The sequence below is a fragment of the Poeciliopsis prolifica genome, unplaced genomic scaffold (genome assembly GCF_027474105.1).
Source record: "Poeciliopsis prolifica strain line A6 unplaced genomic scaffold, Auburn_PproV2 SCAFFOLD013, whole genome shotgun sequence".
NCBI classification, from domain to species: domain Eukaryota; kingdom Metazoa; phylum Chordata; class Actinopteri; order Cyprinodontiformes; family Poeciliidae; genus Poeciliopsis; species Poeciliopsis prolifica.
Window position 1 is genome coordinate 1633177 of NW_026562388.1, and position 18738 is coordinate 1651914.

At 38.4% G+C, this 18738-nt stretch overlaps 1 protein-coding gene across 1 annotated transcript in view; it reads right to left on the reverse strand.

Moving 5' to 3' along the window:
• The window catches only part of slc25a21 (solute carrier family 25 member 21), a 112442-nt gene that overhangs the window by 13162 nt on the left and 80542 nt on the right, over window positions 1-18738 (reverse strand). The window contains exons 4-5 of the mRNA XM_055038138.1: window positions 17505-17588; window positions 1031-1097 (exon numbers count right to left, since the gene is read on the reverse strand). Coding sequence (XP_054894113.1) covers window positions 1031-1097; window positions 17505-17588 — 151 coding nt within the window. The remainder of the gene's footprint in view (window positions 1-1030; window positions 1098-17504; window positions 17589-18738) is intronic.

Consider the following 18738-nt stretch of genomic DNA (forward strand, 5'->3'; position numbering starts at 1 on the left):
TGTTTCTATGAACTCATGCTGGTTGAGTCTGCTGGCCGTCTCGATCTGCCAGATCAGCTGCAACTCACCAGTTCTCCACCAGCTCTGTGGAGAACAGACGAACCTTTTAGATTCTGCATCAGTTCTGCAGCAGCATTGAAAACGATAGGTTGCAGTGAGTTCCTGGTCTTGCAGTTGCTAAAGAATGATCCTGGAGGAAAAACTAGCTGTTGACTTGAATTGACACAATGCTTTTGATTATCCTGTTAGCTTCCACCACTGCAAGGATTTATGAAACGTTACATGAAGCTTGTGGCAATATGACATTTTAAATCTGTTTTTAGTAGCTTTACAAAGCCTTAAAAGATATTCAAACTAATCCTTCAGGGTTTCTGAAACATTTTCAAGTGCCAATGAGGTTCCACGAAAGGCACAACCCATTCCACGCCAAGATTTGAGATTTTAAAACTATACTTCTAAACGTCCGGCTTAATCTCTTACGTCAGCAAAGGGCACTTCCTCTGATTTGTGCAAAACACCAGTTGAGGTGGCTGAAGATCCTTAATTTGCTCCAATATTTTGGTGCAGTAATGTCTCACCATCAGCAGCGTTGCTTGCCATGTGAGCGATTACCCCATCTTCTCAGTGTGAGTGCTTATTTATAAAGTTCACTTTGTCTCCGGCATCTCATTACAGAGCAGCATAGTGCCAAGTAGCACACTCTCTCCACCCCTCGCTCCCAGCCTAACCTCCAATCGGTAATTCTGCTCACCTATAACTATCAAAATATGACGTTCATGCCGTGGCTTACAGCAAATACTTGTAAGTCAATATTGGGTTTGCGGAGAGGGCAAACAGGAGTGTCTAAAGAGGCAGACATGGTTGAGGGCGTTATGTGTTTAATCAGCACGTGTGCTCTATGCAACAGCAGTTCGAGTGTTTTCATATGGTAGTACGGCAGCTCATAATGAAACTAGATCCTGGGCCTTGCGTGACATCGTGAGAAGCTTTTCAGCTTCCCATAGACAAACACACACATCCTTTATCCTACCTTCACTGCTCGCTTTGGCGTCTCTGCCAGAATCGGAGGCAGGATTCCCTTGTAGAAGCCAAGGATTCTGCAGGGAGAGAAAATAAATAGTTGCGTCTCTTATTTTCCTGTCAGCTGCTCGGTTGTGTTTAAATCTAAAGAGAAAAGGCATAAAAAGTCAAAAACAACACAAAAGCAACCCAAAAGAGGTCTACTTTACAACCATGAGTATCAAGTCAACATTCAGGGTGAGTTTCAACATTCAGGGTGAGTTTCACATCAACAAGCGTGGACGGACTAAAATCTAGATCAAACACATTTCCCTATAGCATGAAAATCCTTGTACATATAGCACAGATTTAAACGGAAGTGAGTAAATGTCAATGGGAAGCTTAGTGGTGGAGCAAAGAGAACTTGGTCACAAAAGCAGAATGTTTACAGAATTTAAAGCTTGAGCATCTTACTCTCACAGTCCAACTTTCAGGTCAGATCAAGTCATATTTCTAAGTTAATCTGCACTATAAATACCCAAGCATCCCTTTAGATAATTATTACAGAATAAGGGTGATGATTTGAAGCGAAATAAGGAGAACAGCACCTCTACAATACTGGCAAACAAGGAAAAATGAAAAAGAACATTCTGCCATTACATCAAAATTTAAATTACTCTACCAGACTTCAGAAAACGACAAAAAAAGGAGGAATACTGGGTTGTTGAAAATAGAGTGGATTTCTTTTAATAAACCTAAATATTTGAGTTTATAAACTGAATAATGCTTGAAGATTTAGCTTTTCTGTAGACTGCCGAACTAATATTTAGTCAAATACTGTTTTGAAGAACTGGTCCACATACATTACAAACATGTTCTGGTACCTGTGTCCTGGTGTTCCTGCCTGAAAGGCTTTGCTGAAGAAGCATTAGGTTTAATGTCACTCCACAAGTTTCCCATTAGATTAAAGCCCAGGGATTGGGCGGCTCACATCAAAATGTTGATCTTGCTTGTCTCTGGTGTTCACTGGCGCTTTGGGGGTGGTTGTCTAGTTGAACCGCATATTTTAAAAGGGCATTTCTTCTTTGGCATAACATGAACTCTTCAAGTCTTGTGATGTATTCAAACCGATGCATGAGGCCTGGCAACTCGTAAAAAGTCCCGACATCATAGCACAAGAAGCAGCCCCACACTGCAATACATTGTCTGTGACTTGATTTCTGTCACACTTAATTGTTTGAGATCATTAAACAAATTCTAACATCAAAGATAACCAGCATAAAAACAAAATGTGTTTTTGTAATTAGTATTTCCTTTAACGAGGAGAACATCCATCCGAACACTTCTTCCACCCAACAACTGGCGTTAAATGTTTGCTATTACTGTTGCTAAGACTTTCATATCATTGTGGAGGAATTTTGACATGCTCTTCTTTGTAGACTTGTTTGTTAAAATAGGTAACAACAACATCAGTATTCTTGGTAATCCGCTTATGACATACCTGCATGGATTAACTAATTGTCATCATCATGATCTGCATGCAGCAGCATTACTCAACTTGAGGTTTTTGGAAAGTTAGCAAAGCTTTTTTTTTTTTGCCTTTTGGCTCTGGCTGTTTGCTGGTCATGACACAGATGCTTGGCAGCGACCCTGCTCTCAGTGATCTGATCCAGCATGTGTACACTCATGGCGTATTCAAAGTTGGCCTTAAGAATCCCTTCACCGCATCCGAGCTGATTCTAACATCAGCTGTAACGGCTGGAAAAAATGCAGGGGACAGAGAGGGCGGCTACAGGAAGTGCAAGGGACCACATCTACCATAACTGCATCGCAGAATGTTTTTTTTTTTTTTTTGTAAAATATATGAATAAATTAAAAATGTAAGACAAATATTACTGTTCAGCATCACGCATGCTTTCATCTTGAAGATGCGTTGTGAAACAGGAAGTTAAATTAGAAGAGAGGCTAAGGAGCTTGGCCAAAATATAAAAAAATGAAATACAGTAAATGTTGGGATGATTGGTGAAAATTGGAAGATCACAGAAAATTTGCAAATAATGACTCAATTTGCATTAATAGTTGCGACTGCAACACCATAACCTTCTGAAGGGACTCTGGTTAACTATCTCTGATATTTTGTCTGATGTTGGACTCCTTGTATTCTCAACAGAAATGTACATGCTTTCAATACAACGACAAAAAAAACATTGCTGTGCTAACTTATACAATTATCTAATTATAAAAAATAAGGGTAGAGAAGTGATGCTAAGCAATGTTTACTGGCTTTTTGGGGACATTTCAATACGTTTCTTCTCACTTTCAGTTTGTCTTTCATTATTGTCTAAGTTGACTATTTAGAGGAGTGTTTAGTTTTGTTTGTTAAACTTCTATACAATGTGGAATTATTCATTCAGTACCCAGGAAAGTTTCTGAATCAGCAGAAAATGTTGCCAAGAACCAATTTTAGATTGTATATTTAGTACATTTGCTGCCCAAAGTCCAAATTGTGAGACGCAATTTAACGTCGAATGCCAAACACAGCTTGACACAATAACACAGCATTCAGTTGCAACAAGGAACCAGTTGAAGGCTGGCACTTCACTCAGCTGCTCCGTCTCTGCACTTTATTCACGACACAAATAGCTCTAATTATGTGATACGCAAAGCGCTTATAAAGTCGTACATATGGAAGTAGCTTGTACCTCTTTTTGCTAAAGGTAGTGATTTTCCTCTTCAAAATCTAAATGTGACATTTTAGCTGCCACCTACACAGCGGATCCAGAAGTAACAAAGAGATGCAGCTAAATATTTCTTCCTGCTGAACTCCTGGCTCTCATGAGAAAAAGATAATCCCCAGGACCAGAAAAACAACTAACTACCAGGAAGGAATTGCATTTAAGATGGGGTTTACAAATCAATAAGTGATCTGAATGTTTGATTCTAAAACACAGTGACATAATTCATCATTTTTAACTAAAGATAAAAGGTTGTTCTACAGTTTGATTTAATCAGGTTTGAAAATGATCAAAAGTAGCCCATAACAGAACAAAAATAGAAACTCTCATGCTTTCTTGAACATAACTACATCCCATTATTTTCAGGTAATGAACACAAAAGTATTTAGCTTTTATCTCACAGTGCTGGCTCTGAATACATGCAGTCTTCATGTCTCCTCTCACTCTCAGTGTAACAGCAGAGCTGCACAATCCCCTACAACAATAAGGACAGGTCTTATTCAAAGTGTTCATTTGAATTCATCAATCTTTGCATATGGAGCATCATTTGTTGGAACAAGCTAAAATTATTAATTTTTTTTAACTGAAAAAGCAATGCCTGCACTTTTTCTTTCCATCCAATTTACCAAGAGCTTTCAAAATAAACAATATTTAATGCAACCTTCACATTTCAAACAGCCTATATTTAAGAATCTGATGCCTCTGCACCATTTAAATATGGAAAACCTTTTGTGCCAGTAGACCTTACAGTTATGCATAAAATAATTCAGACTTCTGGCAAGTTAAGATTCAAAATTATTTTTGTTCAACCAACAAAATTTGCTTGATTGGAAAGGCAGCTCTCAAAAGACAATAAAGCTCTAAAATGAGAATAAAAAAAACCAACCATCTATCTTCTTTCATTTGTATCATGCAAACATGAATCATACTGCTCCCAAACAATACAAAAATATTCATTTTTATAAAATTAATCAGACTCTTTTCATAATTGATGGCCATTTCTTGTCTAGAACATTTTTCTGGACGTGAGAAGTGACAGCGAAGCTTCCTGATGCTTTCACTTCTACAGTCGGATCTGTTTCCCCATTCAGAAAGCAATTTATAGGCAGACAAAACTCGTAGAATTTGGAAAGCACATTACCCGGTTCTCAAGAGTTGTCCGTGACATTCCTGAACAGTGAGTCTTTGGTGGCAGAACCTCCTCATATAAATAACTTCAGTCTCTGGACTGCCTTTCCTCAGGTCCTCAGCTGTATTCACTTCAACTCCAAAGAAACTTCAATAAGTGGTACTTGAGAAAAAGGAATAATCACCCACACTGAATGCCATACTTGACTCTCCATTCAGAGGTTCCAACTGAAACATCAAAATGAAGTAATACAAGACATAAGAGGCTTTATAAATAATATATTTTTTAAAAAACTCATGACATGGATTATTCCATCCTACTTTTCTAACTTTCCTCACTGTACATCATGCTTGAGCCGCCGAGGACATTAAATTTCTTTTTGCCTCTAGCTAACAAGAGACAAACAGTAAATAAATTATGCCGGCTTGGAGCCATGACAACTGAGACATACTTCCAAACCAAACCACAAACCTAAGTAAACAAGTTCTTCAGGTGTATGATGAGGAAATGATTTGAGAGTACTTTCAGAATATGATATACTGGACATTTCAGAAGTGTTTAACTGTATAATTTGAGTAATATTTCCAACTTGCCTTTGCCAGCACTGATTTAAAGCACGCTTTGAGCCATAAAATGAAGATGTATGCCTGCGTATAACGCAGGCTGTATTTTGAAATGAATCAGTTTACAGTTGAGCCATGTGCAGAATGCTAGTTAGATTGACGTTCAGAAGCTATTCCAATTATTATTTTTTTGATTTCAAACTGAATGTACTCTTTCTACTGAATGGAACCAAGTGGTAGCACGTTGTATATTTCAGGGGATAATGCATTGGTTTGTTTTGCTAAGGGAGCACAAAAGGTGTTTCGTATACATTTAGAAGTGCCCACACATGCGTTTCCCACAGCCTCAGACTTAGTGAAAACATGGGCAAGAATAGTTCATATGTTGGAACTTGTTTAAGGTTTACAGTGACAGTGTTGTGCCAAAAATGATAGAAGTACTTAGCTAATTTAGGTATATTTTGTATGCAAACATACCATTTAAAATTCCTCTAGCATCTCGGAGTGTAACTATTTGTATTTCTTGAACTCCACCATGTTGAAACACAGCAAAGACTAATCATCAGACCTTTTGTTAGGCGGCTGGCATTTGTGTTAATAACAAACTGTCACCAGCAACAGACAGCTACCTGTTTCTGTCTGCTCTTATGGCTAAATGTTGTTTTAAGGGGACGGACTTAAAGTCAAACAGGTTAAACAGGTCCAAGCCCTTGTGCAATTTAAAAGACAATCAAGCTAAAACTTTTTTTTCCCCCTGCAGGTTCAAAATATACAGTGTATAAAAAAGTGCTTTGTATGGTAGCGTAACAAACATGAACTAAATTGAACTTGTGGGAAATAATCAGTGCATTAACAGTGAACAAGTCTGCTGCTATGGAAACGTGTTGTCAAAACCTTCGTATATGCTAACACTTCCTTGTACAGTCACAAATGGAGCATTTTTCCATTACCGTACAGATATTGCATTCATGGAAAATTGGAAACACACATTTTATCTGCATCCTTTAACGCTTCCTGAGGATTTTGAAAGATATGCATATTTTGCCTCTATTAAAAAAAACAAACTAAATATCACATCCCATCTATGCTTGTGATAAAATTACTTCCTGGATTTAATAAAAAAAGTCCTTCAATATCTCGTCTATGTTACTGGTCAAAGACCACAATTCATCCCTTATTGATGTGTACGCAGCTTCTCTTGGTGGATTCCCTGTTAATTAGGTCATATGCAAATGAGTCAAACCACCAAATATTCTGCTTGTATGTTAATAATAACAACATTCAATAAATTAAAACATATGTACCAATGAAAACCAATGAAAACAACCTTTAAGCATGTATTAAACATACTTTTTATTAAGCCAGCATTTCGGTTTTTATTGCCGTGATCAGTAATGTTAGAATTTTAAATGTCATGTTTTCATTTAGTGTAAGTGGAAGAGTAACACAAATAAAGGCTTTCAAATATCCATTGGTGTAAATAACCTATATAATATGTATAAAAAGGCTTTTCAATAATATTTAAATTTATTGAATGTAAAGAAATGAGTAAACCTATGACAGCCTATATGTTTCAAATGTGCTTAAACTGTAACAAAAACACATTTCAGTTAAGAGTAAAGTAAGACATTTAGTCCACCGTCTGCCATCAGAACAGTGTGGAGGAGCGCAATTATGAGTTTAATCTTGAGCAGCACAAGGAACATGCTTTAACCTTTTGGAGCAGAATGATTGTGGTTTAAAAGCACCTTCATCTGAGGAACAGGCACGCGGTGAAGAGAGAGGAACTGTGCCACTCTGGTAAGCGTTCTGTCGCAGCGAGTTACAGTTTTGTGCCGTTCGATGTGAAACTCAGGGACTCCATTGTATTAGTTTGCCATTTTTCTTTTCTTCCCAATACATTTCATGTGTGGATATTGCTATATGTCTTTTGTATGAACTAAATCCAAAAGGTTGCACATCTAAAAAAAAAAGAAAAAAAGAAGTACTAAAAAATTTTTAAAAAATACATCTGAACAGTTTTCATTATGTTTGGACCAGCAATGTCATCGGAGAGTTCACCACAGCTGTGATCAGGGCCCACCCATATTCACACCCACAATGATGAAGAGCAAACCGTAATGGAGCTACTACAAACTGGGATAAAACCCAAACCATACATTAACTGGTTAGACTGGGACTTCACAGGCGAGAAGCAGCTTTAGTCTGATGTGCTCCTGATGGTTGAAGTGAGAGTGAACACCATGGTGAGATCGACGGAGATATCTGAGAGCTTTTAGCTAATAAAATATAGAAAAAGACTCAAAAGGGTCTCAGAAAATAAATCAGCCATCCCACTGTATGAAAAAAGTAGAGAAAAGAAATGAAAGAGAAATCCCAAAATCTCTAGATCTGACAGTTCAAGCAAATACCCTAGAAAGGACTGCAGCATGCTAGAGTAAGCCTCTAGAAAGCATATATCATCATTTGACCACCAGGTTGTTCCTACTGTTGATATAAGTGTATACTTTGAGCATAAGACAGAGTCAAGTCCTTCCACTGGAGGAACATAAGCAGGAACCTTTACTTTCTTAGGGAAAAAGTTTGAGAATATGAGAGAATATGAAGAAAGACCAGAACCTCTGGCATACTGTTCCTTGGATAAATAAGATGCTATAGTCTGGGGACATTTTGGCCCTGGAGGAGAAGGATAGCTCAACATCATAGACTCCACCATGAATTCTTCTGGACGCCACTTATGACACATGAAAATAATGATCAAGCCAAACTGAATCTTATATCAGGACATTAACACATTTTATTCAAGCAACTTCAGAGTCTTTTTCCCAAAATTGTCAGAATCATGTAGGTAATTTTATATTCTCATATGAACTGCTGCTGTGCAATTAGTTTCTAAGTTTGTAGAAACTAATAGGTTCGTAGTGTTGCCATCGTAAAATGTAGCAAAAGGATTTCTGTCAATGATGAGCATAATTTTCTCTTCTGGCCCTGATTCTGAGTGGTGGACAAATATATAGCGGGTAGAAAACTTTTAATCAAGCAACCAATTTAAAACTAAGTCTTCACGTTGAACCTTGAGTCAGCTGAAAGGTGGATTTTCCTGTAAACCAAAGAGCCTCTAAACAGATGATCATTGCTCGTGAACGGAGAGGAGAACGCGGCGTGACCGACTACATCCTGTGCAGGCTGCATCGGCTCTGTTGTGACAACATACTCTGCAAGTCACCAGAGATGATCTTGGCTGATTTAGAATGAGTGTAAATATTTTTGCTGCTGGCGCATATTTCCACTCAATATAACCAGACGAAGACGGGCCATTACATTTCCAAAGAAGACACGCCACCTTCCATTAACTGCAGTGAACCGCAACTAATTATCAAAGCACTTGTCATCAAGTGGAGCCAGGCAGGATATTTTTAGGTAGAGAATGTGACACATTGTTCATAAGGTTGAACGCAACAACAGGGTGGATTTAGGTGGAGTAAAAAAAAAACCCAACATCGTAATGTCCAAGAATAGAATCATAAACAGGGACTAATAACAGGAATAATTTAGGAAAAGATTGTTCTATGAACTGTTTATTCAACACGACTACGCTCTACTCAGAGGTCACGTATTTACCTGAAGGTGTTAAATATAGGGATGGTGCTTTCAAGAGATTGCACCATTCCTATAAACTACCAAACTACATGTGGTAGTTTCCTACCACAGCTGTCCCTTTTTAGCAAATATGCAAACCCTCATTTTGCATAATGGCATAAAAGTTTTATTTTGGTGTCATCTTACTAGAGCACTTGTCTTCTGACTAAGATACAGTTCCCTGTGAGTCTTTTTGAATTTTCCGCGGTACAAATAAACTGAATTGAATTAAACGTATTCAGGGACAGTAAGTCTGCAGATAAAACAATCTGCAGAGGAAGTCCAGACATCAGTTTTGTCTAAACTTACTTCAGGACAACTCATTCCTTATGAGCTACAGACGTTAACTAACCTGCAACAGCTGAGTTGATGCAGAGCTGCACTTCCTGTTCTATAGACTAGAACAACTGTGGTAATGAGTAAAGGCCAATTTAGACCAGGAATTGTATTTTATTACTAGGTGTCACTAAGTACGAAAAAAACAAACAATTGTTTAGCCTAGCACAAACTAGTTGATGGATTAGCTGTCAGAATGGGCTCAGTCAGTGGTGATACAAGATATAAATAAAGTACTGAGTTAGCATGAGATATTTTTAAATAAATTCAGACTGTAGCAATCAACAGACCTCTCTGTGTGTTCTTCAAAGTTGTATATTTGTTAGCATTTATTAGAAAAAACTTCATCTTAAAACAGGAAAAAACTTCCCTTTTCCTTAGTCAGTGAATGGGGATCTGTGTGTATGCTAATCCAGCCGGCTTGTGGCTACTTGCTCAGCCGGCCAATCCACAAAAAGTGACAACTCTGGCCAAGACCTAGTTTAATCAGTTCCTCTTACAGTGTGGCACATGCAAATCAACCAAACTCCCATTCAGTAAGGAGTCAAGATTGGGTTGTCAAATAGGCCACATGGGATGGTGCATGTTGGGCATTTCAGCCTGTTGATGCTGTCCCGCAAATTAAGGGCAAATGCACTAATAGCTAATTTTCCATATATCACTGAACAATATTGCACAAAGCAAAATTGATCTGCAAGCACCTATTTGAATCACCTCCTATTGCAGATACATCTGCAAGTATCTTGGCAGATATCCCCGTTAGCTCTGCACAAGTAGAAGAAGAAAATTTGTCTCACTTTGGTCACAGAGCACATTAAAGTGCTTCGATCATCATCTGATTGTCGTTGTCTGGCTATGTTGATGTGTTGCGTACGTTCCTCTAGCCAAACTACAAAAAGAGTTTCCAATGGCTTACTTCCAGCAATGAAAGTAAGCCATGTAGATTGAGCGCACAACCAGCAGTCATCATGGTGACCATTTGTGCAAATTGATCCGTGGATTTCTGCTTCTCCTCACATCACATTCTGATGAAATAACGTAAAAGTTTTTGGTGGCAAAATATTAAAAAGGTCATTGCATACAAATGGTGGATTCGTGCCTACTTCTTTTAACTTATCAGATTTTTTTGTGGAAACCAATTTGGAACATTTTTTTTTTTTTTTGGCAGAAAATGACTCCAAGCTGTTCCTGGAAAACCTGCCGACTCACAATGTTTTTTAAAGGGCGTTCTAAAATATTAAAAAGAAAATGGATTTTGAGAAACTGAAATCCATAGGCACAACACTACTTGACACGCTTCTGGGAGTCCCATTTATTTTCCGTGACACTGATTGACATTTAATAATTCTGGGATATAAATTTAAGTCATATCCAGAGTTTACTGAAAACATGCAGTTGTGAAACTCCAAAATTACAGTTAGAGTAATAAAGTTACAGTTAATAACACTTGGATTTTCTTATGTTGGTTAAATCTGTATCCAGAGGCATTTTAACATAATATGCCTTTGAGAACAAAAGCTTTATATGTTTATCATTAAATAGTAGATTTTTATCTTTTTTTTTGCAGCGTTCTTATGCAACAGCTGGAATTGCTTTGTAAGTAAAAATGAATGATTTTATCCCAACAAGTTTCTTACACAGAAAACAAAAATGAATCACTTGCATTGTCCATGTTAAGTTATTTTAGCCAGACGGAAGGCCCTTCCCTCGGCTCTCTATGTTCATGCAAATGGTGGCCACAGATTTCCCGGGTGTGGTCAGACTGGGGAGCCACTGGGTGATGAAGAAGGAGTGAAATTTGTTACAGAACAAATATGGACTCCAGTGAGTGGCCGTCATTTGAATCCTCATTTGATTGTCAATGTAAAGTACGCACTAAGTCCCTTTTTGTCTCCCCTAAACAAATGGCCTCATGACACAGAGTGGGACATCGGGGGAGAGCCAAATGGATGCGAGTTTGTGTTTGTTTGTTCTGGTGTATATAATTTGGCTTTCATTTTCATAAACCTTTCCTTTTTTAACAGCCTCCATCCATCTGGAGAGGAGCGTGCCAGTGACAGGACTGCACTTGATGAGAACAGTCAAGAAAAGCAGTGAATAATAAAGGTGTACTGCGCAAACGCATTGCTTTCATGTTTACGTTTCTTTTTTTTATATATATATACGCTTCACAACATGCCTTTCAGAAGATTCCCAGGAAATATGAACCACCCTGGGGAACATTTTATCATGTAAACAATGTGTCTGCCTCACCTGCAAATATTTTCCTGTACCCAAGGTCTAGTTTCACCTTGACCTTGAGGAACAATTCAGCAGATGTGGGCCAGGAGGATACACTAAACTGCTAGAAATATTTCAACTCACTGTACATCCTAATGACTACACTAAATAGTCATTGGCAAATGTCCTCTTTTCATATACCTTTCAACATGTTCTGGGTTACATTACAAGCAGCTGATTAGATACAAATTGTAAATCATAACCTGCAATGTTTTATTTTACTGTGTGGTTTTTAAATGGAAACAATTCTCCGAAACAGAAGACAGGCCGGCTTACTTTATTCAAGTCTAACATAAATTCCCCACCAAAATAACATTGAGAGAACAATTAACATGTTCTCTTGGTCCCATAAAAAAGTACACAAAAGGTGCAGGAAAAAACAATGTGTACACAATGTTTCTCATCTAATTTGGAGGACACGCTTATTAAATACCACCCGTATTTACTGCCGTTACGGGTGGTCCCAGCTGGTGTCAACCTTAGATCCCCTCTTAACCCTGATGTAATAGGTCCAAATGGGCAGAGGCCAGTTACCGGTATCAAGGGAAATAAAGGTTTTAAAAAGATATTGTTTTCAATCTGCTAATTTTTTTTCCATCAAACTGTTCCAACAGCTTAACGTCCTTTTAATGAGATACCAAAGATTTGGCCGTATGAAGCAGAGTAGCGCTACGCTCCCCCTCCCACACCTGTTTCTGCTTGGTGTCAGCCACTCCTACATGTCTCACTTCCTTACAAGTAAGACAAAGTCATCACCGTTTTACAAGTACAGTTATCAAATTAGCAAGTAGCGTGTATGTTGAGCAGCGTTCTGCTACCTGAGCAAACACTCCGACTGATTCACCATTTAATGCCCACTTGTTAGACTTCCACTGCTGGTTTACACAGACCAGAACAGGAAGGCACAAAAATGTTAGGAGCGGTGGGGTGTGGTCCTACATTATCTGTTTTTAAACATCTTGCGTTTTATTTTTGGTGACCTTCCGATTTAGTCGCCACAGGCTCACCACTCTTTAATCACTAATTTCCAAACATTTTTGTTTTTAGAAATAAAGCACAGATCCTTTATTTCTCCACGAGTTCAAATCAAGTCTCCCATTTCTATTGAGTGAAAAATATTTATAATATTTATGCTGTTTAGCCTGTGCCATTGTTTCTTAGGCCTAATTTCACTTTGACTATAAAAGAATTTATGACCATAATTATGTAACTCAAGCAAAATCCTGTCTGTGCAGATAAAATAGAAACGCAACTGCTGCTCTTGAAAAACATAATTCAACAAGAAATCAACAGCAATAAACAGTTTTAAATAAGCGACTTAAATAATTTGAAGATTGATTGTGTGCAATATTTGCCTCAGTATTAACAAAAACAAAAATAGAAAAAAATTAAGATCTCTAAATAAACTAAGGTGCTTTTCATTTATTTTTTAAAATATTTTTTATTTCTTAATACCTGTTTAAAATATCCACTCCTAAACTTGATACATTACTGGCTTTGGAGTGTTTTAATTGTGGCAAGAGGATTTTCAAAATCCATATCCACATTTAAAACCATTGTCAACTCTAAAAAGCACACCTGTCCTACGGTATGCTGGATGTTTAACTGTGAAATAGTAAAATGTAATAGGCAAAATAAAGGTATTTCAAAAGTCATTTAATAAAGCACTCAGTTGAAGAAACATTTGGTTGGACTTCTTTCGGATGTGACGGCAAACACAAACTGATTGTTGTAAACCAGTAAACCATGGCGAGGGACTAATAAATCATGCACATCTTTTCATGGAAAAATCTGTTCATGCATTTGCATCAAAGTTGTTATTTGTAGCTTACAGGAGATATCAGTTTGCCCTCACAACTGAATAAATCAAATAAATGCTGTTAATGAGATTTAATTCCCAAAGAATAAGTCCAAGTCGACTTGTGAGTCTTCAGAGTGTGAATCTAGGTCAACTCTTTAGTACAGTGGACTCAGACTCCAGTCCTCAAGGGTCGGTCTCCTGCAACTTTTAGATGTCTCTGCTTCACCACACCTGGCTCCAATATAAGCTCATTAGCTGAGCTCTGTAGAGCCTGACTGCATACTAGTGAGGCAGTTTCAAAGTTTTATCCAAGCGTATAGGACAAGGGACACATATAAATGTTGCAGGACTTTGGCCCTGAAGGACAGCAGATTGAGACCACCGCTTTATAGCAAAGCTTAACACACACTTCTAAGCCCAGACCACAAGTCGAGGTCAAGGGTACCATGAGTCAAGTCTCGACTCACAGATCAGGAGTCAGATCTTGAGTTGGAGAGTGGGTCTCCATCACGGTATGTGATAGACTCTCTGATGATGTTAGCAATGACACTCAGCAGTGGATAACCTTGAGGTTGTGGTTTTGATGGACTCAAAGAAACCCAGACATTTCAGTGCTTTCTTGTAGAAATTCCCTGCAGTGGCTGAAATGTTGCTTGGCGTTTTCAGTGACTAAATCACTGAAAACGATTCAGTTTCAGTGATTTAGTTTCAAATGCAGTCTGAATTTGTTGATTCAGACTGCATTTGAATCAACAAATGCAGTCTGTGAGAATGAAAAAACAGAGACAATCTCCTAATGGACATAATTCTGGCCAGTGAAAAGTGGTGCAGAACCAGGCAAAGGTAGAGAAGAGGTTTCTGTCAAGTATTGAGTCCCAACCCACCAGTCTCAGTCAGGTCTTGAGTCATTATACCGCAAGACTGAGTCAAGTCTAGATTCCTTATGGGCTCAATACATGGACAGCAGCAGCAGCAAATGAAAAAGGTTCCAGACATTCAGGATACAATAGCAACAAGCAACACAAGTTTTTCAAATTTCTTGTGTTGCTTCAGAAGTCTGCGTGTTGAAATTCCACATGTTGAAGGAGGACAAGCAATTGTTGCGTCACTGCTTACGATACAGAAATGAAGAGGGAGCGATGTCGCCCCCTGTGTGTCAAGGTCCTTAGTCAAGCCTTGAGTCTCTGACCACAAGTCTAAGTCGAGACCATAAATAAAATAAGTAAATAATGTCATGAGTTTATAAAATAGACCACCCACCGACATCATTCTTTTTCAACTCAATGTGTCTTTGTATCATAATCAATAAACAATATTTATTATAACTCTGCTGTCAATCTGTCAGTCATTCGACCTGTTGCTTAACAGCAGCAGCACTTAAAATGATGGATTTTTCTGATTTCAGTTTAAAGTAAAACCAGAGACCAGGTTGAACATTTTTCAATTTAAATCTCTGGATTACTACTTTAAATGGGGTATTTTTACTCAAGGATGTCATCCCATGGGAATCTCATACGAGTCCATGCCAACTTTTAATCATGGTTCGATTGTATTTCCATCATTCTCACGTCATGCACGGGCACTTCTAACAATTTTGTGACTCTGCTGAAAATATTCACAACTGCTCCCATAAATTACATTTTTAGTCTCACTCCAGACGCAAACAATTAACAGCAGTAATTACAAGCAAATGTAAGAGGATTTAATGCATAAGGTAATAAAAAGGTGACTTTTCTTTAACTCTATTTCCACAGATTGTTTTTTTCTTAATTTGCACTTTAACAACAAATACTCAAATGTGTTTTTTTTTCCTTTGAAGAAGCAAATTCTATATGCCTGCATTTTATGTGTAGTCTTTCAAGTCTTTGTTCATTTTAATGGCGTAGCTTAAGCTAAAAGCTCATGTTTCCTTCTTCCTCACCTCAGACAGAGTGAGGTCTGGTGTTAGCTGAGTGCTGCCATAAGCCGACTGGAAATGTTTATTTTTAATAATAATTCTACAACAGTGGGGCCTATAATACTCTTGTATAATTATAACTAAGTGGTTTGGCCTGGAGGTGATCCACAACGTGCTACCGGGATGTTATTACAGACTGAGCAAAAATATACTATAAAGATATTTGGCCGGCAAAGAAAGTGGATCTACTGTCGTTGGGGACTCTTCCAAACATGGCATTATTTTGCTACATAAACTCAAAGTCAGCATAGTTTTCTAGCTTATCTGAGGGACATAATGTAATATAGCAGTCGTTTCACTATTACAGTTCTCTGGAAATTCACTCGGACCGACTTCCCTTGTAGCCAAATCAGAAAACATGTGCTAGCAAAGATGTTAAATATTATAATGATAATGTGCGCTGAGTGAGGGGGTTTGGGGGGGGCTGACTGCAGCGGCGAAGCTGTTGTTGATGAACCACAGCCAAGTGAAGACTGCCAACTGTCACTAACCGCCCTTTCACCGCGTGCCTGCTCACACCTCGCAGCAGATCAACTTTATATCCGCAGTAAAGCTGTCGACTCGCCGTAAACAGAGCAAGTGGCAAACACTTTCTCTTACACCTGCACTGTCTCACAGGGCTGTCACGAGGAAAGCAGAGCCGGATGGAGCACAGCAGGATCTCTGTCGTTAGTTAGTCTACTCTCGTCTGGCACAAACTATAGTGAACGTGAAGATATTCAGGACTGTGTTTGACAGAGATACACACGCAGCTTATGAGCTAGAAGATCAGAAGAATGATCAAGATTTTAATCTTTCAAACATGGCAACTTTGTAATTAAAAGGCACGCAAGTGTTTTTGTACATATTCCCCTAATTACAGACCCAGCTATCGAGCTACAATCGCTTCAAAAAGTATGCATACCTTTTAATCTGTCTCTCAGTTTCTCACATTGCAAAATTTTTCACATATAAAAATCTGAAATATTTGCCCCCTTTAATCTGATACCTCTATATAAAATTCCAACAGCTGCTTTCAAATTAAATCACACACATACATATAATTTCAAAGATACAAAGATTTGACCAATCAGCTAAGGTGAGAGGCCAGTCAAGCAGAGGCATGATGAGCGTCAGAGATCCACGGCACAAGTAAGAGAATCTGGCAACAAGCCGGCTATTAATGATGAGTTTTACAAATGTGGCTTTTTTTGGAATAATAGCAAGAAGAACACCATTGTTGAAAGTAAGCCAAAAGAGCTTAAATTTACACACACGTGCAGACAGAAATGCTGAGGTCAAATTTGTCCAAAGCTGAAGTTTTTTGGTCAAGACATAAACTGTTATCTCTTAAAGAAAACACTGCACATCACCCTGAAAACACTATCTTTATTATAAAGTGTGGTGGTTGCAGTCCAGTCATTTGGTGATGATTTTCTTTTGCATGGACATGGGAGGTGGTGTGAAAGAAAACCTTCTATCATCTAAAAAAGACATTTGCGACTGTGCTCAGGGGTTCATCTTCTACCAGGATAACTAAACACACTGCCAGAGCAACAATGGAATGGTTAAGTTCAGGGGTGTGCTATTTAAGTCCTTAAGAGCTGCTTTCCAGCAGGTTTTAGATGCATTCCTACTCCACCACACCTGAATCAAATAGCTGAATTCCCTCACTGGTATGTCATTCAGCTCTGCAGAAGCCTGGTAATGAGCCACTCATTTGATCCGGGTGTGTTGGAGAAGAGATGCATTTAAACGTTTCAGGATAGTTTCAGGACGGGACCTTGGAATAAATCATATGCATGTGTTATAAAGGTCAAAATCAAAATCCAATTGTGAATTTGTGGCAAGACATGCAAGTGTATGTTCATAAACACTTTGCATCCAGTCTGTTTGAGGTTGAGCTATTTTGCTAGTTTCTAGATGTGCTGTTTGCAAAGTCATTCTCCCCCCACCCCAAAAACGGGCGCCTGTGATTGATGGCCCGGACTGTCTTTTTCAAGGTGCTGTATAAGCATTAAATAATAGAAATTTCCTTTTATTTCTATGGATCTGTAATAGTCAAAGCTGGTTGGGAATTACGTACCCTTCCTTGCGGAAAATCGTGCGGAAGCAGTCTCGTAGACTCTTGTAGCTGGTGGGGTCACTCGATCCTCGCTGGATTTGAAACCTGCAAGGACAAAAGATTTTTACTCACGTTTTAGCCGTCACTAGGGATTTTACTGTAGTTGTGTCTTTTTTTTTTTTTTCTGGAAGCACTTTCACACATGCGTCAAACACACTGAACAAATTTGATGTTATCATTAATGAGCTCATTTCCCACTTTATTTTCCTCCCCTCTCCTTCATTTGCTTTTCCCCCGCGGTCCCCACCCGCTCCTGCAAAGATGAGAGACTCGCAACCTTAGGTCGTGTTAGTACGGGGGAACGCTCAAACATTTATTTAACCCAACTGATCCAATTAGTAACCCTACACCCCAACACTGAATTTTCGCAGCAAGCTTACCAACTGCTAACATGCCAGTAAGCCTGTTATAACAACTCTTTGGTTACATGTAAACTTTTAATGCGATGGGGATGGTTGAGGGCGTTTTTGTTGCATGGCAAATAAGCAGATAAATACCTAATAAAAGTATAATATGATTTGTGTAAGAACTTCAAATATGAGAGAATATTATTTTAAGCTCAGAAATTATGCTCCCTGTATAGATTTCTTATAGATTTCCTATTTCTTCATATAGCACAAATGTCACCAAATAAATCAGTTCAATAAAATGGTCTGATGAAAATAAAAACAGTTCTGAACAGTAGAACATATGGAGAAGTAAGAATTGGAAATGATTTACCAATAAAAAAAGATGTCAAGGATAGAAAGACATGTCCGATGTAACGGGACAAGAGAAAGATTCCCTCCTCATGTGGCGTCAACTGCCTGGTCACAAGGTCAGCAGTAGGTCCTCCATGTGGGTGCCTGATGGGGTCATAAAGAGCTCCGGGTTTCAGCCAAAGGGGGAGTTTAGTGGGGTGAGCGGCCTTTCATATCACTAACAGATTGACATCTTGGAGGGTTGTCCCTAATATCCTATTTGATGGAATCCCCATAGCTTGTAACCGGTTTCTGAAAACCAGTAAAAACGGCATAATAAATAGATGTCTGACACCGTATTAAAAGTGAAGAAAAGAAGAGGGACTAAAGGTATGAGGGGGCGGGGAAATAAGCGGGATGGGAGAGAGGGTAAAGCGCCAGATGATTTAAGACCACTGGGGCTTGTAAACAAAGTTAAATCTGACTTAATTAAAGTCAAACTATTGCAGTTCGAG